General features: G+C 39.5%; 1 protein-coding gene across 6 annotated transcripts in view; it reads left to right on the forward strand.

Annotated features, from left to right (window-relative positions):
- Positions 1-25,018, forward strand: part of PRDM6 (PR/SET domain 6) — a 122,062-nt gene that overhangs the window by 8,872 nt on the left and 88,172 nt on the right. For all 6 annotated transcript variants that reach the window (XR_012414039.1, XR_012414041.1, XR_012414038.1 and 3 more), the window contains exon 3: positions 1,615-1,922. Coding sequence is in view for 2 of the 6 variants with exons in the window: in XM_073994102.1 (XP_073850203.1) it covers positions 1,615-1,922 (308 nt within the window). In the remaining 4 variants the exon portion in view is untranslated. The remainder of the gene's footprint in view (positions 1-1,614; positions 1,923-25,018) is intronic.

Consider the following 25,018-nt stretch of genomic DNA (forward strand, 5'->3'; position numbering starts at 1 on the left):
GAAGCAAATGGCAAATCGAGGGTTTCCTTACCATGCTGGGTTGCGATTAGGTGTTCCTTACACAAAAGTTCCATGCGGACTCACAAGTTTCTCGGGCGTTTCGGCCATTTCAGCGCAGATAAGGCACATCCAGGGTGATCCACCAGGCCTGGCTGCGGCCAAGGCCTACGGCAGGTGCCTGGATGCCACGAGGGCCACCCGCCGCCCCGCGCTGGCACATCCACCGGTGGCCAGCTTTCACCGTGTCCGCCAGGCGGGACTCGCCAGGTGTCAGGCCCAGTGCCATAGGCCTGACACTTGCGCGGGGTCGCCGTGGCTCCTCAGGGAAGCTGGGCCAAGGAGGCTGGGTCGCGCCGGCGGGCGCCGAGGCCACCTTCTCCGGGCAGGCCCTCAGCGCTGAGGCGCAGACACGGCGGCTCCTCCAGGCCCATTAATAACCCGGAGGGCGCTGCGATCCGACAGCGCAGTCGCCACAAGCTCTGTTTCCCGTGGCCGCCTGCCCCCTTCCCGCCCAGTTCGAGTGGAAGGATACTGGGCGCCCACTACCGCCCGACCCGGAGGGTGGGGGTCCCTCTTGCGCAGGCTGCTCTAGGGAGTGTCAGAGAGAGAGAGCTTCATCAACAGCTTCACCCATTGCATAGCAAGACAGAATCGCGTTTAGCCTGGAGAACAGCCGTCAGGGCAGGAGTTGGTGCCTTCTCTAACAATTACGCTGATCGTTAAATTTGCTATTCGTTTCTTTCCGGTGTCTAGGAAGAGCGTATACACCAAACCCTCCAGAACAGCACCCCCGTCCCACCCTGCCCCACCTGTCCCCGCCCTGCTTCAGTGCCTGGGGGAGAACTGACTGGTCGCTTGAGGGACCCCAGTGCGGGCGCGCCTTTGGAGTCCTGGGGCTGCGGCTCCTGCTCTACTGGGCTGCAGGCCTGCTCTGCCCTGTCCCGTGGGCGTTTGGGAGGCAGTCGAGGAAGACTCCGAGTCTCTGGGTCGAAGGAAGTGTGAATGGCACCCGCGATAGACTCCCCCCCGCCCCCCGTCCGGTGAATTTAAATCGTCTCCTGTGTAATTGTAAAAAGAGGAAAGCTAAATATCCAGACGAATAGTATAGAATCTCTTCGAGTTAGCAGACTGGGCAAGAGAAGGGCTTTTTTTCCCGCAATACAAGGATAAACACATCCTGAAACTCCGGATAGAAACCTTAGGAATGGGCGAAAGGGTCAGAAGCAACGAGATACAGTGGGGAAGAGAGAGACAAAGACAGAGACAGAGGGAGAGATGCAGAGAGACTGAAACGGGAAGGAGAAGTCTGGAACTATCGGTTCCGTGGAGAGCGGACATGCTATCTGCTCCCAGATCCGAAGGCTTTTTGGGGAGCCTAGAGTCCTGGCCCGGTACCAGGCAGATCTGGGCTCGGCGAATTCCAAGGGAGCGGCGAGGGTTCTCTTCTCCTCCTCCTCTGAGTTGCTTTGGTGCCCCCAAGGCATCACCTTCCTCGAAGGTGGCTTACCCAGGCGGGCGATGATGCTGTTGTCTCGGGAGTTTACTCAAAGATGGTCCCCTCGGAGCGGCCGGATTAACCCGCTCCCTTCCCTTCCTCCTCCTTGTCTCCCGCAGGTTGCGATATGTGCGCGGACAACCGCAACGGCGAGTGCCCTATGCACGGGCCACTGCACTCGCTGCGCCGGCTCGTGGGCACCAGCAGCGCTGCGGCCGCCGCACCCCCGCCGGAGCTGCCGGAGTGGCTGCGGGACCTGCCTCGCGAGGTGTGCCTCTGCACCAGTACAGTGCCCGGCCTGGCCTACGGCATCTGCGCGGCGCAGAGGATCCAGCAAGGCACCTGGATTGGACCTTTCCAAGGCGTGCTTCTGCCCCCAGAGAAGGTGCAGGCAGGCGCCGTGAGGAACACGCAGCATCTCTGGGAGGTAAGTGGCCCGCTGCACAGTGCCTCGCCACCCAGCAGGAGCCTTGGCCGGCAGGGAGCCTGGCCTTTGGCGATGGCAACTGCGAAGAGAGCCTCCCTTGGCTCCCGGAGGGTAGCGGAGAATAGATTTCTCTGGTCTTGTAGATGCCTGGTGTCTGAGGCACCTGCAGTAAGGAGGCTGACAGAACTGGGGCTGACACAATAGCCAGGGAAACAGAGCCTACAGGTGTCTGAAGACAGAGTCACCTTAACCTACCTCCATTCCAGCTAGAATGGATTTGACTGTTGGTCTCTCTGAACTTTGAGAAAAAGAGAAAACAGCTGAGGAGATGGAACAGAGGAGGGTGGGCATTAGAATGTTTGAGCTGGGTGACCTTTATGTCCCATTCCAAGCGCTTCCAGTGTGTTTCTGTGTAGTGAGCAGAAAGGAACAGAAGCACAGAGGGGAGGAAGGAGAGACTGGCCCCTTTTCTCAGATAAAAACAATTTTGTCAGTGTTGAACGTGAGAGACCACATGTTTCACAACTTTCAAAGGACCCAAAGTAGGCAAATTATATTGGGAATCAGAAATCACAAATTCTGCTGCCTCTCTGATGAACGGAAATTATGTAGTCTTCATCAAGATGGAAAATTAGAACGTGGAAACACTGAATACTTTGGTGTAACCCAGTTGAGGATAATACTTTAATGGCACAATCTTACCTGAAGCAATTATTTTAAAATAACCTATTTGAAAAATGTCAGCCTGAGGTTTCTCCCAAAACATCATGGTGGATTATTGAGGTTCACTTCTGAAGAGATAGATGCTTAGCATTAGGTAATCCTCCTACCAATCTTAGACACCTCCATCCAAGGAAAGTTGCTTATGTAATACAAGATGCCAGAAGTCATACCCTCAAGCAATATGTAAATCTGACTAACTGGGCAAGTGGTAGAATAAAGTGGGAATAGCTAGAAAATCAAGTTTCTTAAATGCCAGGGGCCAAGTTGACATGAACCCCTGGGCTCCATTAATGGGTCATTTCTGCAAGAGATTGCCTCTCATACTTGGCTTGCTGGCCTGTCAAGATGATCTTTTTCACTGTGAGCTGCCTTATATTCACTAAATAAAACTCATGGGACTCATTAATCTACTCAAAGTTTTGATGAGTGTCCACTCTGACCAGCACTGTATTAGGCCGTGGAGATACAGTGTGAAAAACAGACCTGGTGTCCAGAACCCTCCCGTGACTATTGGGGATGGGGTCCTGAGGCCTGTGTCTGCAAAGCCTGTTTTGATGGAGGAGGAGCTGAGTGTATGAGTCAACAGCCCGGCAGCCCAAAATAAGAACATGGAAGCCAGTGAGCTACCTACCCTATAGTTATCTCCTGCAGTGCCCCGGCTTAAAGCATCTGGTTTGGAAACATTTTGGTTTTGTTTCTGACTAATTAGTTGTAACCTCCAATGTGGTTTAAAGTTTATAAAACACTTTCAGGTACTTCTTATGTTCCAGTGGTGTTATTAGGAACTCTAATATCGTATAATTAAAGGTCTGCCAATATTTTTCTAAGAAAATCGTACAGCAATTGTTCAATAGTACAAATTTACTCTACCTGAATATGTTAAAACTGAACACTATTATATTGCACTTTGATGCCTATCTATTTTTAGAGTGCCAGGGGACAAAGACATAAACATGAAAAAAAATCTCACAGTTCATTGTGGGTTTTTCCCCCCCAGAAGGCTTTGAATGATTGGGACGTTGGCAGGAGGCCACTAAACATATAGACTGTAATAATGTATATTAACACTGAAAACTATGGAACCTTTCTTTTCTACCTTTACTTGTACTTGATGAAGTTGAAATTTTGTTGTAGTGAAGAGAGTGGGGAATTTAGCCAGTGTTTTTCTTTTTCTTGGTACTTCAGTAGATATAAAGTGAATTTTATCTATTGTTCAGGGCATGTGAGTTGAATGCGCTGGGGTGGTTCTTAGAGTTGGTTCTCTGTTAGAAAAAAGACTTGCTGGGTGTATGCTTGGATGATCTACAGGATCCAACTCCTAAATTCAGGACATAATCTATTTTTTAATTATCTGTAGCAACAGTTAGAATAAGATACATTTGGGAATTGAAGGGGTATTAAAACTTCAGCCATACAAAATGTGTCAGTTTCCTGGGAGATCACGTGAAATGCGACTAACTGGGGCCAGGTAACTTAGTGCCAATGTCCATTTGTAAAATAAAATACTTACTTTATAAAATAGGTTTCAGATTTTTATTAGCATAATGATTTTTAAGATATAAAGTATGGGTTTAAAATTTTTAAGCATTATAATTTATTTTTATGAAACATGACTGTTTGAATTGTTACATTTATAATACAATATTCCAAATGTTAGATTGTTCCTTAACTTTTAGTTCCTTCTGTAATACAATATTCCAAATGTTAGATTGTTTCTTAAATTTTAGTTCTTTTCTTTAGTTCTTTCTAAATTTTATTCTGAAATTTTAAAAATCATCATATTATTCATATTAGAATCAGTGAGTGGAATACATTGTAGGTATATAGGAGATGTTTGGCAATAATTGTTTAATGACTCATGTAATAATTATCCATTTCAAAAACTTTTTCTTTTAGATGTCTTCCAGAATAGCAAGTCAACAAAGTGTATTAAAAAGTTAAAAACAGTTGAATCATGATTATTTTATTTAAAAGGCAACTATAATCATTTGTCTTCTGCACATTTTTTCAAGTCATTTGCTAATGAAGAAATGTCTTTTTATTTCAAGTTCAATACTCAGGTCCTGATGGATCTTACCAGGGTTACTTATCTTTATTTCAGTACAATAAATGGATTGCTAATCTTTTCCCGTCACGGTTTCCAAGTAGATGATGGATTTTTGTTTCAGTTTACAGTTCATTGTTTTTAGTAAAGTTGTACTTTATTATACACATGAAGGCTTATTGCAGAAACAATCAGATTCACCTTAGTTACTCCTTTTATTTAATCATTAAAAGCTTGATTTTCTTTGTAGAAAAATGACTTTTTGTTATTTAATATACATCAGCCATGGAGAGCTTGTTTGGTTTGTAAGCATGTAATCATTTTTTTCAGTTAATATTTTCTTTGTGTATAATCATAGTTCTTCAAAATACAGCAATTTAAAGAAAGTTAAATATCATTTCATTACATTCAATATGTTTTGACTCTTCAGGGTGTTTATGGGAAATTCCAAGAGAGTTTTGTTTTTGTTTTTGTTTTGCAATAAGCCAAGGTAATTTTTTAGTTTTTATAGTTTAAGAAGATTACAAGCTAAAAGCCAAATCATTAGTCATTTATTTTTGCCAGTGTCTTCTAGAATCAGAATTTTAATGTGTTTTTTAAGCAATAATAAATTCAGATACTTTAAAACAAAACATTGCAGGATGCATCAGACAATGACTTGCCTTGGTTATATATATTTATTCCAAGACTTGGATGCATGATACATTTCTGGCTATTTGGACTTAATATGAAATAAAATCTTTCTCAATATTTTCCAAAGAAAACAATCTTTCTCAGCAATTAGGTCTTATTGATGAGAATGAGATAATTTTATCCTAATGTGTTTTCCAATAAAGAAGTGAAAAGGCACATTTGATTCCAACATTTATGAAAACATTATCTCAATTATTAATGTGCCCCCTTTCCCTTGAGATAAATTAATCTAGTTGCACATGGTTTCCTCTTTCTGCTTAACATCAGAATTTAATATGACTGGACCTGAGGAATGTACCCAGTGTATACTTAAAATTCTACTGGAATAAAATACGGAAGTTTAAAATAAGGTTACAGTTTAAGATAGGCTAGAATTACTCAGGCCTTTCAACTCAGTGTCTGACTTGACAAGAAATTTTAGCAAGAATGACAAAATAAATTGCACTTATTTTCACCCTAGAAAAATTATCCTGCTAATTGAAATAATGTAGGGACTTGTTAGTGTTACAGTTAAGATACTAGAAAGGGCTTTAATTTTACAGAACCTGTCTTCTCTTTGCCTGAGTAAATTTGAGTGTCTCGTTTTCATTTGCACTATGTGGAAACCTTCATTATTTTTCTTTAGAAAATCAAGGGGGATAACATAATGTGAGCCTTTCTGTGATTTGTTTTGTGCCATAATATTTTAGATTTAATAAGAGTTTTGCTGTTAAGCAAATGGTCTATTTTTCATCATTACTGTTTAGCTTAAGTCAAGATATATTAATGAAAACCAATATTAAAAATATATTACATATTGCTAAATGTTTATTTTTCAAAACCATCATAGGTAGTTGGTTCTAGAAGAAAATAAATTGATTTCATATTTTAAATATATGTATGTTTCTATAAATGACTCAATTTCATATTTACAGTACTGTACCCACTTATATGTATTTAGATGTTGAAAAAATTATTCTAAATTAATCATTTTCAATTAAATTAGAATCATTTAAAAGTTGTCCCAGTGATAGTATTGTAATTATATATTCCATATTCTGTTTTATAGACTTTGGCTCATTTTGGCGTGATTCACCAAAACACTAGGGGATAGAATTATGTAGTTGTCGCAATTATATTGAAGTAAAAATCATGTTTTTCAGCAATTTATCATTTAATAGAGTAGTCTGCCTGTCAGTTTGGTTTTGAATATGTCAAATTTGTGAAATTCAAATAATTTCTCCTTAAAAATAAACCATAGCAATGCTACTATTATGTTTTAAATTATGCAGAGTAACAGCTGGTGTATCTCTCTGGCTTTGCCTCATTTGATTTGAAGATGTCTTTTATAGGGGTGCCCATTTGATAGAGTGTGAGCATTTTGTAGTTTTACATAAACTGTAAAACCATCTGCCGCCTCTTGGAATGGTTTCCAGCATTGTGTTAAAAGTCAAAACTTAGTACTTTAAGTTGCTTTGAAAATGTCCATTTAAAGTTCTGGTCCTTTTGGTTTATGTATCATGCTGCACAGTGCCACCCTTGGTTTTCTAAGTCCAAAAATAATTCTGCTTTAAAAAATATTATAACAGCCATTTGGACATTCTCACATCAGTGAGGTTTAATCCCAACATGCATGTGACACTACAGTGCTTTAGCTACAAATAGTTTATAAAGACTGATGAGTTCTGTATCCACAGGACTATTTTTCTCATTAGTTCAGTTTATCTATTTTTTACAAATTGCATCTTTTATCGATAGCATTTTGTCAATATGAAGAAAATAATTCACAAATATTTACTGGTCCATAACTGCATATTTTCTTACACCATGTAATTTTTTTTGTTTGTTTGTTTTCCCACACTGACTTAAAAGGAAGGTATAAAAAGAGAAAGAATCTTAGAGGTTAGTGGGTAAATGAAACCTGCCCTCCCCAGTAACTGCCTGGCAGCAAGTGATCTGATGGAAATGTCATACGATAACACTGGTCTCAAGAAGCCTGCAGGGGATCCTTCTTATTTCACTGTGTAAATTAAAGCAGTTTTAATTTGAGAATATCTATTGTGTTACCCAGAAATCACTTATAGTTGTAGTATAATATGGATTAAAAATTGTTGTGATTGAATATGAAAAACTACGTATTACTCAGCTGGGGATTATACCTACAATATCAAAGTCCTCTTGTCTCAGAAGGTGGATTTAATACACTGGTAGTATGAGAAAAAACATTTGCTATGCTAAAGAACCCTATGTGTGGAACAACTATGAGCCTGACTGCTTTGTTCTTTTTCTTTCATTCTTTTTTAGGATCGTATATACCCCAAGATTTCATTAGTTCAGACATTCCTTGTATATTTACACAAGAAATACAGACTTCAGTATAAGTACTTAGCATAAAAGCCAGAGAAGCCAGAGCAGAATATATACTTTTCCTTGTAAGCATTTGCCACCTCACTCAGATAAGTTACAGAATTCCATTATCCAAATTGTTACACATGTGTGACAGAGGTTGACCTTTCGTCATGTCAATCCTTTTTGTGTAGGCCCCAGGCTCCAGCCTAATGGCTCAAACCCTGATTTACTCACTGTAATAAGGGCAGGAGGTCGAGCAATTGTCAGGCTGCCTATTCGTACTCTTCTTGGAGCCTGGTTGAAGGCTGTTAACACAAAGCTTTTCAAAGTGAATTTACAACCAGCACCACTGACAGAGGCCAATCAGTGCACCATAAATGTCAGGTTAGTGAGATTGAGCAGTAAGTAAAGTACTGACAGCACACTATTGGCTGGAATCAATTCACCAAGGTTTAACTGAGAAGAACAATCTATGTGTGGCAGGCTTAGGGATAGAGCTAAGTGTGCAGCCTGGATTTCCAGGTAGACTGCATAGATTTACCGGTTAGTGGGAGTATAAGGGTTGGGACATCACACATTTGCTTCAGCGCATCCAACATCATCCATGCTGATGTGATGCACGATCTGGGAGTTCAGTGTTTCTGGGCCTGCTGACTCTGAGGCTTGGTGGTAAAAAAATGGCACAGCATTAGATAAAAAGGAGAGAGAGAGGAAAACTATTACAGTATGAGGCTGTCAGAACTGGGGGACACATCCAGTGCATTACAATTCAATGACAGGTAATTTGTTCAAATTCCAAAACTATAACAGGGATTTCCACAAAGATGCAGAAACAAATAAGCTTGCTCTTTTGCTCTTCCAAAGGCTCAGCGGTGCAAAACTTTCATGGAAGTCACAAATGAGTGATTATGGGTTGAGGGTCTGAATATCCATGAGATGTGGTTTCCCCACCAGACGGAATGTTTTTATCATTTTGTGTAATGACAGCCTGGACAACAATTCACTTAGCTTTGAAGGCATCAGCATTAAAATAGAGGAATCCATTAAAATGCTGTATGCAAGGATTTATAAATTAGGCAATTTCCTTGATTATTGCAATCATTTACAAAATTGATTGTTCCAGTGTGGTATAGACAGATTTCAGCAATGATCATTGACGACAAGCACATTCTCTGATATCTATAGCTGCTGGTTACTAAACCAGGTTACTATTCCCCCCACCCTGCTGTTCTTGGTCTCAAGGTCAGATGGACTTTTCAAAGAATCTTAGAATTATGAAATTTCATTTGTCTTCAGAGGAGACCCACCTAGGCTGTGAGAGCAGGTGCAGATTGTTTTAAATGTTACGTCATTGTTTTTGGACTTGAATGGTAATTTTAGGGAAGGGTTTTGATCATACTTATGTGCTTCAAATCAGTAGCACAGAGTTTGATATGATGCCAATTTAAAGGAAATAATTTTTGCAAATTGCAGCTGTAAGTATTTGTTTGATTGAAGATCTAAAGTTCAATAATGTGTTTTATTTGTTGGTCCTTAGAGTTCTAATTATCCAACAGATATATTGTGGAATCGCTGGATTTTAGGTCAATTAATTCTAGAGGCCTAATACATTGTTACAAGTGTGAAATGCTCAAAATGCTGCAGGTTTTCCTATACAAGAACATACACACATCAAGTTCACTTGGTGCTTAATCACTAACAACAAATCCACAGAGTTGCTTTTATTCCTGAAATATCAGAAATGGGCATGCCACATGTATCTGCAGGGTTCTTTCCAATGAAAGCTAGCCATGTGGTTTATGCTTAGTACAAAATAACTGACTTTGAGACATTTGTTTTTAATCATCCTTTTGTTTTCAATCATCCTTTTCTCCCTTTAAAACTTTAACACAAACTGGGACTTGTAAAATAATAACTCTTTAGAAAATTGTTTAACACGGTGTTGGGAATACAAACAATTTTTGTTCTGATTTTTGTCCTGTTTGTGAATACATAGTAATTTGATCTTAAGGTAGTTCTTTGTTAAAAGGGGAAATGTTGTATTTCCGGAAGTTCAGTGGTTTGGTGGCACCTTGTCTTTATTTGCTAATGTTGCCTAAGTCAGAAGTTCATTTTCATTTTTAGTTAGTTGTAAAACTGACTACTTAGAAATTTAGTAAAAACATAATATTTTCACTCAGTGTCTTGATATCATCTCCTCATTTTTAATTATTTTTTTTCACAGCATTTCTGGTTTCTGTTAAGACTTAAAAGCTGCGTGGTTAGCTCTGACTTGGGTGAACTGTGATGAGGCACTCAGTATAACATGCTTTTCCCAGTGCCTCTGTACATTTATTTAATAAACCAAAATCTACAGCGTGCAATTGTGAAATAATGATATGGTATTTGGCCCATTTTATTAAAATGAACAGTATTTTTCACTCTCTGTGGTCATTTTAAATTAAAGCTGCCTCAGATAATGAAGTGTCTTCTATAGAAACATCCAGTGTAATCTAATTCAGTAGAAACTTCTTAAGTGCTTTTTAATTGAAATCAAATTAAATGTAATCAGGTCATGTTTTCAGTGTCTTGTAAAGCACCAAGAGCTAAATATTGTTAGCACACCTGGGAATATTAATGTTTATCACAAAAGACCAGCATTAAATTATGAGCTATCCATGTGTACTTAAATTAAATTATGAGATATCCATGTAAACTTCAAAATAGTAGATAGCTCCTTAACAAATTCAAGGTTAGAATACAATGCTTTTGGAACCTGTTGTGTTTGTCCCAAACTAATATTAAAATTTATTTATGATATAAAAATACACAAATAGTTTCTGGGGGTGAGAGTCCTGAAAAATATTGGGCTACTAAGGAAAGCACTTAATTTCAATTTATTGCAATTAATTGCAGTATAAAATTTGACCCAGATAATCCAGAAAGTGGATCTCAAAATTAAGCTTAAAAATAGTAGAAATTAATTTTTATATTACGATATAAAATGTAATTTTATATTACAAATAATTAACGTGCTCATTAGACATTCGAACTATATAAGGGTATAAAGCAGTGGTAACCATTGTTGACGGTTTTCATAGTGGGCTTTTGAGACATGATTATATACTATAATATAGCTTTATTTCGTTGAGTCACAGTTTTGGTAAAAGGTATTTGCACTATCTCTTTGATACTGCCAAACATCTTGGAAATCGCAACCAATGGCACTGTTTTCACAGGGTTCCAGCAAATGTTTAAATTTGGCTCACCCATGAATAGATTTTCATTTTGTCTAGTCTTATCTTCTCCACTCTGTATTCTCCTGGTGGGAAATTTTATTAACAGCATGCGGACCCTTCTGATATTATAAAAACACTCCTGCCAATATTTTCATGTATTTTATAGCACGTGTCTTTAATAAAAACAAAGCCTTTCTGGGGTCTACGAGGAGATTATAATGTTCCTCAGGAAAGGAAGGAGAAAATTTCTGTTTCCTTTTTATACATGAAGGTGTTTACAAAGAAAGGATCAAGTCTCTTTGAAATGCTTTTTAAAATAGGGAGACATTAATTTATCTAGTTGTGGTGAGACATTAGTGAAACAACTTAATTTCTTTATACCTCTTTTTTCCCCATATGTGAAGGAGAGTAACATTGATGGCTATGTAAATTACAGAGAAAATATTGATGACTTTTGTGTAACAATTGAGATTTTCCCCCATTTTTCAGTTCGATTTTAATGGTAATTTTTGTCTCTTGTGGACTCTGCACATAGATATAAAGAGTATCATTATTTATTTGATAAAACAAAAGATTGTATGTATTAATGGTAGACCATGATACATCATATGGATTTAATTGCTAAAAAATCAAGTTTAAGTAATATTTCAATGTAAATTTACTTAGCAATGCTTACAAATAAAAAACAATTATGTACTAAAGGGATACCATGCAACATGGATGTTAAAAAACACCACTGGATGGCTCTCATTTTTAAAACTGTATTTTTAATGGAGGGCAACAAGGATGACTACAAATGTTGGCACATTTATATTTCCTAAATGTACATGATTTCAGTAAGCAAAATGCTAATCGAAAATCCTCACAACAAAGAACCGACTTGCAAGATGAAAATGTGAGAATTACTGTGAGAATTACATAACATCCGGAAAAATAATAAGGAAGCCCTAACATGTGAATGCTTTTTGACCATGAACCTCAAATCAGGAGCAATTCATTAGGTAGGTTTGACACTGGATATTGAATTCTGAATAGAAGATCATCTCAGTGTCCAGCGTATTGTGACCTGTCCATAAATATTAAATGACAACAAATCAACATAGTGGCATATTTGGCACGGTCTGTAAAAATGTGTGTGCAGCCATATATGTACCTGTGAATACAGACATAATAGTATATCATGCAAATTCTGAATATGTGTCACTGTTGACCCTGTGAAAAGTAAGAATTCCAAGTGACACTCTGCAGTTAGAAATTTTAGATGAAAAAAATAAACATAAATGCCAAAACATGTCATAAAGAACAAAAATTTTGACTAAAATTAATATTTTCCCTAATATATATTTATTTCATACTAATTATTTCTATTGTAGTCCCTGGAGTTTTCACTTTCTTTTTTTTTTTTTTTTTGAGATGGAGTCTCGCTGTTTCACCCAGGCTGGAGTGCAGTGGCACAATCCTGGCTCACTGCAACCTCCGCCTCCCGGGTTCAAGTGATTCTCCTTCCTCAACCTCCCGAGTAGCTGGGATTACAGGTGTCTGCTACCACATCTGGTTAATTTTTGTATATTTAGTAGAGATGGGGTTTCACCATGTGGGCCAGGGTGGTTTCGAACTCCTGACCTCTATGATCCACCCACCTCAACCTCTCAAAGTGTGGGATTACAGGCGTGAGCCACTGTGCCCGGCCTACTTTTTTTTTTTTTTTTTTTTTTTTTGAGACACAGTTTCGCTCTTGTTGCCCAGGTTGGAGTGCAATGGCACAGTCTTGGCTCACCGCAACCTCCGCCTCCTGGGTTCAAGCAATTCTCCTGCCTCAGCCTTCTAAGTAGCTGGGATTACAGGCATGCGCCACTGGGTCCAGCTTATTTTGTATTTTTAGTAGAGACGAGGTTTCTCCGTGTTGGTCAGGCTGGTCTTGAACTCCTGACCTCAGTGATTTGCCGGCCTTGGCCTCACAAAGTGTTGGGATTACAGGCATGAGCCACCACGTCTGGCAGCTTTTACTTTTATGGCAACCTAAGCAGGGGTGATATTCAAAATATGTCACAACCAATCCAGCTTAGTCCCTGATCCATAATCCTAGATTCCCACAGTAATATCTGTGCTCCATGATCTGCATATCAGCTGTGAAACTAGGATAGCTGGCTGAACTTCAGCAAAGCTATTCATCAGATTAACAGTAATAATAATAATATATATTATGGGTGGGGTTTCAGATTTGCAAGATAAAAAGTTCTGGAGATTGGTTGCATAACAATGTGAATAGACTTAACAGTACTAAACTGTACATTTAAAAATGGTTACAATGGTAAGTTTTGTGTTAGGTATATTTGTTTTGCCATAATTTAAAAAAAATCTACGTTTTCAATGACTTTCCTATAGCTCAGTAGTCTCAGCCTCTCTAGCAGGGAGTCAAGCGTAGTGCAATCTGGGGACCTGCCCTAAATGATTCGGACTCAGGGGTCCTGGATTGGGGGTCAGGAATCTACTTTGTTAACAAATGTCCCAGGCAATCCTGAAACTATCATTAAGAAACAAAATGCCGGTTTCCTCCTTTGTCTTCCTTGCCCCTCGCGGTTGTTTGCCTCCCTTCCCGCTTCTTCCCTTGTCTTTGTTACTCTTGAGCTCACCTGGCCTCTCTTCTGCTTCAGGTCCACAGTTGGTCTAGTTCTATTAATAATCTTGTGTTAATTCCAGTCTCTACCTTGCCTTCTTCCCTGCTACATCTTGGCTAATCTCCTGTGGACATTTCCAATCTCTTCCCTTATCACCTCCCCCCCTCCCCAGATATAGGTAGATAATAGATACACATATTAAAGAACTACCAACAGACAGCAAAATGAACTTCCATGACTTCCATCTTTCTGTATTTTAGAACTCCGCCTGGCTAAGCATAAGGAGGCAGCCAAAATGGCAGAAAACACTGTGTGTAAACTGCTGTGTGTAATTAGCTCCTAAGTAATCAAGGTGTGCTTCCGGAGGAGGTGGCCCACCAGAAGGTGTTTGGCAGTGTGCAAAGGGCCTGGGTTCCAGTTCTCACTGGGTCTGAGCTGTGTGACCACCTGCAGCACACCTTAAGTCCCTAAGCTCTTAGCAGTGCTGCATCCAGCAACACTGTCCTTTCCACTTCTCCTGCCAGCCCCTTCAGTGCAGTCCTATATCATATGGAGAATCCATATGTTCATTGCATGACATTTGTAATTTGCAGTCTGTAAATTTTCCATATGCCAACTTTATCTGCTAATTTGCTGATCTTTTTCCCTCCTCGGCTTCCCATTGCTGCCATTGATGGAAGTCATCCGAGCATGCAGCCTGTTTTCTCTTCTTACTTTCTCACACCCAGAGAGCTCACCTGTTCTTCTTGTTTCAGTTGCTCCCCCAAAAGCGCTGCTCTCAGATTCAGTATCCTGCACTAATCTCTCTTAAATCTTATATCCTTAGTTGTCTGTGAACATCTCCATTTGAAAATCCTGACATTGTTTCAAATTGAGTTCACTAACTGCTGGCACCCACATCTCTCCTAATCTTTATCCTTAACTTATGATGCTCTCTTAGTCCTTTTTAACCTATGAGCCCAAAATTTTAGAGTTACTCTAATGGCTTTTTTTTTTTTTGCTATGTGCATTCTTCTTTTATTTCATGTGTGCAAATTTATATTTATGAAGTCAATCATTAGTGCCACAACTATAGCCTGACAATTTAAAATTTGGTTCACTTTTATAGTAAACAACATCTTAATCTAATGGTTAGACATTTAGCTGATTGTTAAACATTAGCTAAAATGGATCTTTTCCTGAAACAGTGTTGCCAGGTTTTAAAATATTAACAGACATTATGTTGTACACTTCTGAATTAACATAAAAATTGAAGACGTTAGTGCAGAAAGTTCTCATATCCCATCTTCACTAGTTGTTTTTCTTTTAATCACATGTTCCATTAGTGTGGTTAGTCGTTACAATGACTGAACCAATACTGATGCATGACTATGAAGTAAATTCCAGCGTTTACATTATGGTTCACTCTGTGTTGTACAGTCTATGGATTTTTTTTTTTTTTTTTTTTTTGAGACGGAGTCTCGCTCTGTCGCCCAGGCTAGAGTGCTGGAGCGATCTCGGCTCACTGCAAGCTCCGCCTGTTGGGTTTACACCATTCTCCTACCTCAGCCTCCCGAGTAGCTGGGACTACAGGTGCCCGCCACCACGCCCAGCTAGTTTTTTGTATTTTTTTTTAGTAGAGACGGGGTTTCACTGTGTTAGCCAGGATGGCCTTGATCTCCTGACCTCGTGATCCGCCCGTCTCGGCCTCCCAAAGTGCTAGGATTACAGGCTTGAGCCACCGCGCCCGGCCAGTAAAAACTTTTTTTAAAGGTTTGTATTCCCAGCAGTTAAGAATGCCTAGCATACATAGAGCATTTAATAAATACTTTTTATCTGATTGCAATAATGAGAGCTAACATACTTAAGCTGAGACTATCTGCCAGGCACTCTGCTAAGAGCTTTACAGGGGTTATTTTAATTTATTCACACAATGAAACAATAAGGTAAAGACTGCTATACTCATTTTTCAGATGAAGAACCTTTTTAGATGAAGGCACAGAGAGCCTTTTTAGATGAAGGCAAGTAAGTAACTTGCCCAAGGCTGTGTGCAGTAAAGGTAGGTGTTGTGGACTGCAGAGTTCTTGCTCTTCACCAGTCTGCTCTTTGCTTTCTGCCCCTTCTCACTATCTGGCCTGTACTCCCATTAAATTATGGGGCCTCAGCCTCTGCCACACGCCTCTTTATTCAACTGACCCTGGCCTCTGGACCTGGAGGTGACCTTTCTCTTCTAGGTGGACACTGCACTGGTTTTTCAAACACAGAGCAGTTACAGCTTCACAGAGACCCCATGGCTCAGGCCCTTGACATGGTTAGCCTACCTTGTGTTCCAGGGCCATGGGCTTCATATTTATTATCCTAGAACGTTTAAGCTCAGCATTCAGAGAAACACATTTATGGAGAACCTACCATGCATGAGGCATTGTACAGGTCACAAGGGTGGAAAAGACCAACTCTGGCCTTCAAAGATGGTAAAATAGTAGAGGAGCATGAGTAACTCCAGTTAGAAGCAGTGTGCAAAAAGTGCTTTTGGGGTGCACAGAGGAGGCAGAGGTGACTTCCCACTAGAAAGATTAGGGAAGGAGGGAGAGTTTGACCTGGAGAACGTAGATGGCTAATTCACGAAGTCAAGGATCTGAAGGAAAGATGCCCCTGGGAGAGGGTCAGCTGCTCGTTGGTGGGACTCCACTGTCTTTCCAAGCCCAGGTCTGCTTCCTCTGTCAGCTCCTTCATGCCATCTAATGGAAGCACTTCTGTTTGTTTACCAATGTCTCGCTAATTCTCACTGCTGTGGTTTTGCCTGTGCTATTTATTTACCCAGAAGACTCTCTTCTTATTCTCGTCAACCCATCTCTTTTACTATTTTAGAGTCACATCTCCCAAGAATTCCTTTCTGGCCAATCCCAGGTCTTCATCGCCCTTTCCACATTCACTTTCCTTCCAGCATCCCTTTGAGACTTGTTGAGGTTTTGCTTTCTCTCCCGATATTACTTGTAGCCTCAGTCAGTTTGGTAAGCTTATTTGGGAAATAGTTATGCTAAAACATTTATTTTTTTAAATATAGAATTCAACATTGACTGGGTGTTCTGCATTTTTTGTATGCTAAATCTCATCATTCAGGTTTAAGATTAAAATGACAGTTGAGGACAGACACCTGATAGAAAAATGAATGACTCTTGTGACTGGGGAGGCCAGGGTGCTGAAAGCCCAGTGTTTTCAGAGGAGCATGGTGGGAAATAAGGTCATGGTAGTTGGGGTCAGGTAAATTAGACTGTGGGAAAGACTTCATTTTATTTCAAGTGAAATAGATTTTGAGGGGCAGTAGTAGCATGAGCTGCCTTATGTTTTCAAAGGACCACTCTGGGTGCTTGATGGAAAACAGTCTGTAGTGGAACATGGGTGGATGTTGTTAGGAGGCACTCAGAGGATAGGACGCGGCTGGAGAAATAAATTAAGAGTTGCAAGTGCATAGCTGTTGTTTACATCCACAAGACTGCTTGACGTCTGCTTGAGTAACAGTATGCAGAGCTTTGACTAGAGGAGGTCTAAGACATCTGTAGTTCTATAAACCTGTGTGAATCAGATCTGCAGTCAAATGTGGGCTAATTACCATTTAGTAGGTGTAGTTGTGGATGCCTCATCTCATTCCCCTCCCCTGACAATAAAGAGAAGAGCCTTACTTTTGCCTTCATGGTTGCTGTGACTCAGTAGTGTAGTGATGTTGGAGTGATGCTGCCACTCCTAAATGTGTTGGATCTGTGAACCATGGGGCCTTTGTATGTCCCAACTGAGGCCTATACCAGAATCCTTCTCCAAGGAAAAGGATGCCTAATCTGATACACCTAAATGTTGTACTGAAAATCTCTTACCTCCTCTGCTCATAGTGAGCCATGCTAGCCACACATGGGTGCAGATACACATGGGCACACGTTCACACACACATACTGTTCCCAAAATTTTTGCAGTATTTTTCGTCACTTTAATTATGGTTTATCATTACAAGGGCTGAAAATATTTATAAAATGCATTTTGGAAGTGCAGAAAAATATTTTAAAAAGAAAAGAAAAATGAGAAAAACAAATTTGGTGTAATTCTTATTGCAGTTAGTATTTTCTTTAAATTCATATATGAAAGCATGCTGCTTGTCCTCATCATAAAATCATGATAAGATTTCCCCATATTGAAAATCTTTGTGAACATAATTTCTATTGACTCCATACTCTTAATATGATTGAATCCCATTGCTCAACATTTGTGTTGGTTCTTCCCTCCTCCCTCTTCTCTTCCCTTTCTCCCTTTCTTTCTTCTCTCCTCCTTTCCCTGATCCCTCTCTCCTCATTTTGAAAATATTACTAATCATTTGTTATCCTGAGCATATTGTATCATGCTTGCCAAAATACCTGCAGGAAAAGACACAGAGGAACTCCCTCTATACTAACGACAATAATACTGGGAATAACAGTGATCATTTTTGTTGATCACTTTTTAATTTACAAGAGATTTCATCACAACTGGCCGGCTGTTTTGTAGCTGTGCCCTCTGAAATGCAGGGAGTGCTCCGTGCTGCCTGGTGTGAGTGACATAGGGAAGCTGTGGATCCCGGAGGCTGCTTGCTCAGTTCCTCTGAAGGTCGGCTGGAGCTGGCTCTTTTGACCCACATGCTCCAGGGGAGCTTTCCATCTGTCCAAATGTTAGCCTGGAACTAAACGCCTCCACACAGTGATGAAATCCCTAACAAATGTAGTGACAACACTGAACATAAGGCCTTAATTTTTTTCAAATTGCTTGCATTTACAGTTAATTCAATTTGAATTATAAGTCACCTCCATGTGAATGACTCATGCACTCATTATTAGGAGCTTTGCATTCTAAAATGTACGAAGCAGAGAGGAGCTGGTTTGCAAAATGGGCATCACCAAGGTAATATTAAACTAGTTTCAAACTAAGAAAGTGGTTTCCTTTCATTGCCGATTTTGTATTCCAGATTCAGAGTTATCAAAGAAAACTGTCATATCTTTTAAGAAGACATTTGGATAACCATATAGAGTGGTTATTGGAAGGGATATGTATGGAAATCAAACTCAATTATGTAGCACAAGTGAAAAAAATTTTTTTTTTCTGTTACAGGGCATTTTGCTTTAAGCCAGTTGAAAACCTTTTCCAAGTCCAGACCTGTTGGGACCTAGAGGGACGGTCAGGCTAGGCTTTGTAAGTGGTGATGGAAGTGAAAAAATGACTTCAAAAGCAAATAATTTTGACACTACATAATAGACTGGGAAGAAATAGTATGGAAATGCCCAGAAAACAACCATATAAATAGATAATTGCTGAAATATTTGGATAATTTCAAGAAAAAGTGCAGGCTAAATTTTTGGACAGTGAAATCAGCTTTCCATAATAACTCTGTCTCCCAGCCAGTAATTTCCTTGTTCTCCCTAATTTACTTCACTTCTCTGTAGCTGGAAAATTCCTGTGTTTTGTACCCTAATAAGCTGGCTCTCCAGCCACTAAGTTCTATTGTGAGATTTTGTCTTGCCTCCTGCTTTTATGCACATAACTGGTCCCTGCCAGGGAGCTCTGGAGCCCCCAAAGAGCTTTAAGCTTTCTGATGACTTTTCCCAGGGGTCCTCCAGGGCTGCCCGGCAATCCAACAGTTCATTTACATTTGGACCCAAGTCCAGAGTAACTCTAGGGTTATGTAATTTTAAAGTTTTAGAGTTCCTAGTAAGGAGGGGTGGGGCCTGGGGGAAAGGCAGTAAACATACCCATACCCCGGTTATCTCTGCTAGGGAGCTTATGGCTAAAGTAGTCACAACTTGGATTGGCCTGCCCTGGAAGGCAGTCAGTCATTTGAGGTACCTTTGGTTTTTGGCATTTTTGTCCTCTGGCCAAGGCAGTGGCTTCTACTTCTGAAAATTCTTTAGTGGCCTGGCATGATGGAAATTTTCATAATCTTGACTGGATCACAGCAGGTTTGTGTCTGAAAAGTTTAAAAATGGGGACACATGAGAAAGGACTAGATAACCAGCAGGAAGGAAGGTGGGTTTCTTTTTGGTGTCCCCATCACCTTTCCTGTTTGGTTAGAGTCACTAATGGATTTTCCTCAGATTTGTCCTGCTGGTATAAGAACTCTAAAGATAAAAGTTCTATTTAATCTTGCTGAAGTTGCCAGAGCAAGGAGCAACCATGGATCGTGTCACACTGGGATGAATGTGAAGTCCTAAACAGCATTTGCTCATTTGCTTTGCATGTGCAGTGACTATCATACCAAGAGCTGGACCAGAAATTGTGGATTATGTAAAGTGCTAATGGGCGCAGTTCCGATTTTGGAGGAGCTTACAATATGATAGGGGTGAACCATTCATTCAGTTATTCAACATATATTTGATAAGCTTCTCTGTGTGCCAGGAACTTTACAGGGTTGTCTGGGGATAGTGTTGTCTTAGAAACACACAGTCCATGACTAGATGGAGCTTACAGCCTAAGGGGGGTACCTGAGTAACATATTTAAGTGAACCTGGGCACCTGATTGTGAAAATCCAGAGGGATAACTGAGGAGGTGAATGAAGAGCCAGTTGGGGAGGTGAGTTAACTCAGGCCTACTCTGGATGTTAGTTTGTGGTCAGGTTTTTCAGGATTAGTGTATGTAGAATAGTAATAATGAAGAGAGATGGAATTCAAGATGGGACCAATGGCAAATGCAAAAGCCCAGAGGAGGAATAAGCAAGTCATTTTGTTTAGAAGGTTGACTTGGAGTGTGGCTGTCTCTCAAGAGGCTGATATTAAGAAATAAGTCTGATAAATTGGAGTCGCATCAGTGAACTTCTTGAAAACTAGATAGAGAGTTGAGATCTGAGATGCAAATAGGAAACTACAACATAATCTTTAGGAGGAAAACTTAAGAAGGGCAGGTTGCAGATGAAGAGAACATGGGTTTGACTCAACAAGTAAAGTAAAACTAGGTTTTGCGAGTTTCACCACCATCCACGCTGTCCCCTTCATTTGGACCGATAAAGATTATGACACATCTAGGGACATCCCTGAACCCCTGAAGGACATCCCTGAACCCCTGTGAATTTCAACGACCAAAGCACAGACTGTCTTACACATGAGCTGTCAGTCAGGGTGCACAGCACTTTTAGGGCACTTTAGTGTTGTAATGTCTTACATTTGGTAGCATTCTAAGTAGATGGACAAGAAGTAGAGAGGAAACAAGTATGAGCAGAATGGTGCTGGGGCAGGAAGAGGAGTCTAAGGCAGCAATTTTCTGCCCTAGAATTTTTTCCTTTTCTTTCCTTTTCTGATGGTGATTGCTGTAACATCACGCACAGGCACAGGTATGTGACCTTCTGTTGGAACAAAGAGGAGTGTCTTAGGTTTTGAGACAAGTGAATGCACCTTGCTAGATCCGGGAGCTAAGTATCTTGGCTCTCATGCATCCTTCCACAAACGGCACTGAAGTTGTGCTCAAAATTGGAGGAAACAAACAGAAAACAAAGAAGACTGCACCTGTGTAGGAGCTTGGAGCTGAAAGATGGGGGTGATGGTGTTCATGTGATAGTAGCAGAAAAAGTTGGATAATGCACTGGAGTGACTGATGTGTAGTAGATAGCATTAACTGTTACTATCTCCTACCCACAAGTAAACAAACAAGAGAAAAACTAGCCTAAACCGACATCCAAACTAACAAGAAAACTAAGGAATGCAAATGTTTAAATGAGTAGAGATTAGAGTAGGGAAAAAACGAGATGAGAGATTTTTAAAAAATGAGGGAACAAGAACAAAATGAGTGATAAGGGTTAGGACTTGAGAAGAGGACATGGGCAAAAGGATGACAGTTTCTGAGAAGGTGAGGAAAGAAGTGAAGGGAGAGAGAGGTCCTGAAAGCCGCTGGTGCTCAGGCGCCCATTGCAGGAAGGGCTTACGGTCCTGCCACCTTCAGGGCCGCTCTGCAGCTTCCTCAGCAGCAACATCTATACTCCTGCTACAGTGACCAGAAACTTCTGCCGGTGATGCCTGGCCCTGCCCCCTCTTGGAATTAGAGGAATGCATCTGTTTGTGGGCTGGAGATTAGAGCCCAGGGTCGGGGACTATGAGGAGGAAAGCTGCCTTTTTGGGTGGCCTCACAAGACATGCTTCAGACCCTAAGCTGATACATCTAAACTTCCTTCTCTGATAATCTATAATTTTCTGTTTTTAGAACTACATTGTCAGCGGTGTCAGAGAGACCCTTCTCAGATGATTCAGCCATTTAAAACCAGCAGTAATATCTTTTGTTTGGAAATTAAGCAACAGAAAGGAATTCAAACAGTCAAGCTAAGTATAGACATTTTTTAAATGAAAATACACCCATGGTTTTACTACCAAGTTAAGTCAAGCCAGTTTTATTCCAGAGCTTTAAACAAGGTTAAAAATTATATTTTAATTCATATTGCATTTTTTAACTTAAAATTTTTACATTCCATTAAAAAGTTTTAAGGTGTTTCCCTCATCCTCTCTCCTAGAATGCTTAATATACATTAGGTATCTTACAAAGAGTTGTTGGTTGATTTTGAATATTTTTAATTCTATTAAGGGTGTTTATGTATCCTCAGTTCACTTCTTTCCAAAAAGATTTAAACTGGGTCTTAGAAAGCTGAAGTTTAGAGATGGATAAATGTTTTGAGAAGATGAAAATGGAAAATTTTTAAAAGAAACAAAAGTGCATAATTAAAAAATATTCTAGATGCTGTTTTGAAGCCATCCTGTGTTACGTCCAAATAGTGTTGTTTTGATGCAATTACCTGGTGTCGTTCTCCTCTAGGAATTCTGCTGTTTGTTTGTTGAGTGGAAATGGTGTGACCATGATGTGATGTTTGTCCCATCCTCTGGAGGCAGCGTCACACAGTGGACAGGGCGAGAGATGTGGAGTTGGGCAGCACAGTGCGGTGGTGGGGGTAGCTGGGATTTATTTTTTTATATGTATAAAATTAAGGGCTTTTCTTTTATTAAACAAGTAAATGATGTTCATTACCAAAAATTCAAAAATTACAGGAAAAAAATGTAAATTCTCAGAGCCCACCATCTGGAGGCAAACTCTAAAATTTTAAATGTGTTTTTTCCTAGAAATTTTTACATACGCATGTGGGCATGTATTATGCTGAATAGACTTTTAACTTTAAATTCTTATCTAAACATGCCCTAGTGTAATTAGTATTCTTTGTGATCATTGTATTTAAAATATTGTCCATTAAATGGATGAGTCAGAATTTGCTTAACTGTCTCCTTACTGTTAAACCCTTAGCATCTAGGTTAATAGATTTTCATTATTTTAGTGAGCATATTTGGTCATGTTAGTTAATCTTTTGGAGCCATAGATTTGGCTTCTATATATTGGGAATTATCTCTTACAGGGTTTTTGGCAGAAATGAATAAGGTAATAAATGACAAATAGTGGGTACTTATTAAATGTGGGACCTGTTTTCCTTATGTTTGGGCTTGATACTGTTGTTTTAAAGATCTGTGAGTTGATGTTTATAAACGTTAACTCACTGATGTTTTTAAAATGGTAATTACAAATATGTAAAATTTCTTACTTTGTCCAAAAGAGAAGGGTCCTGAAAAGTTGTTTTAGGTGCAGTTTTGCAGACTGAAAACTGAGTATCTTTAAACCACTTGGTTCCCAAGCTACCGAGAAGCTTTTTTCCCTGTGTTTTTATAGAAATTTCAAACGTGCCCCAAAGTAAAGAGAAATAAATAGTGAATAAGTCCTCTTGCACCAAGAACTTATTTTGAATATTTTTTTCTTTCTATTCTTGTTTTCTCTGTTTGTTCCAGCTTTTCTTTTTTTACTTCATTTTTATTTTGTTTTGTATTGTTTTTTCTTTTTGTTTTGTTTTGCTGTTTTGAGAGGGTCTCACTCTGTCACCCAGACTGGAGTGCAGTGGTGCAGTCATAGCTCACTGCAGCCTCAAACTCCTGGGCTTAAGTGATCCTCCCACCTCGGCCTCCCAAAATGTTGGGATTACAGGTGTGAGCCACATGCCAAGCCTTTTTTCTTGTTGGACTATGTTAATGTAAATCCTGGTTACCTTAACATTTCACCTATAAATATTTTAATCTCTGTCTTTAAAAGACACAGATTAAAAACCACCACATAACCACAATCCCATCCTCATACCTGGTAATATTTCTTATAGTTAGTTTGTTTCAATAACAATCAAAATAAAGTCTTCACATATTGAAAAACCGCTTTCATCTCTTTTAATCTGTAACAGTTTAGTTGGGTAGTTTTTTTTTTTTCTTTTCTTTTTTTTAAGAATTCCTGAGGCTGGGCACGGTGGCTCACGCCTATAATCCCAGCACTTTGGGAGGCTAAGTGGGGGCAGATCACGAGGTCAGGAGTTCGAGACCAGCCTGGCCAACACAGTGAAACTAAAATAGAAAATAGAAAAAATTAGCTGGGCATGGTGGCGAGTGCCTGTAATCCCAGCTACTCTGGAGGCCAAGGCAGAAGAGGCAGAAGAATCGCGTGAACCTGGGAGGCGGAGTTTGCAGTGAGCCGAGTTCATGCCACTGCACTCCAGCCCGGGCAACAGTGCAAGACTCCATCTCACAAAAAAAAAAAAAAAAAAAAAAAAAGAATTCCTGAGTCTTACCTGTAACCTACTGAATCAGAATCATCAGGGGTATAGTCTGATGGCACACATTTTATAAATGTTCTAGTGGGGATTCTGATAGACAAACAGCCTTGAGAACCTCAGTACAAAGGAGTAAATTTAAGACACTTTTAAAATGAATTTTTTAGTAAAGGAGTAAACCTTTTGAAATATAATTACCATCTAGTTCCCTAGTTTATTTATCTTGTGAATGTAAACATTTCATTTATTGGATTTCCCTGAAGCGGGACTAACTTCTTCTATGGATGATGACTGAGATGATTTATGGCTTCTTTCTCCGATTGCTTCTTTTTTTCCTGGTGATCATTTCTTGTTGTAGGTGTTTTTCTACTTTCTCTTGAGTACTCTCTCTACTTAAATCCCTCAATGTGTTTGCATCATATTTGTAGTTATCGATCTTTTCATTGCATTTTTTTTTATTACATAGGATAATTGCTATAGAAAACTGGGAATAAGTTAAGAGGTAAGAAGAAAATAAAAATTACCTATAATGTCTCTAGTTGGAGGTATATTCACTGTATTTAATTCTAGTTTTTTTTTCCTGTGTCAATAAACCTTTAAAAAAAAGTTTAAAATCCTACTACAATAATTTTGGTAATGTTTAAAACATAATATATTGTAAAATGTTTTAAATTATGAAACATTCTTTATTATGAGTTCAATGATTGCCTAGTATCCCAGCGTATGGATGTGGCCTAATTTTGGATATTTGACTTGCTTAAATTTTTCCCCTGGAGTGGAAATCCTTATCTGAATCCTTATAGATTCTTTTGGCATATCTATGACTATTTTATTGGTATAAATTTTTTATATTTCTGAGTTAAAATACTTATGT

This window comes from Macaca fascicularis, chromosome 6 (assembly GCF_037993035.2).
Source record: "Macaca fascicularis isolate 582-1 chromosome 6, T2T-MFA8v1.1".
In the NCBI taxonomy this organism is placed as follows: domain Eukaryota; kingdom Metazoa; phylum Chordata; class Mammalia; order Primates; family Cercopithecidae; genus Macaca; species Macaca fascicularis.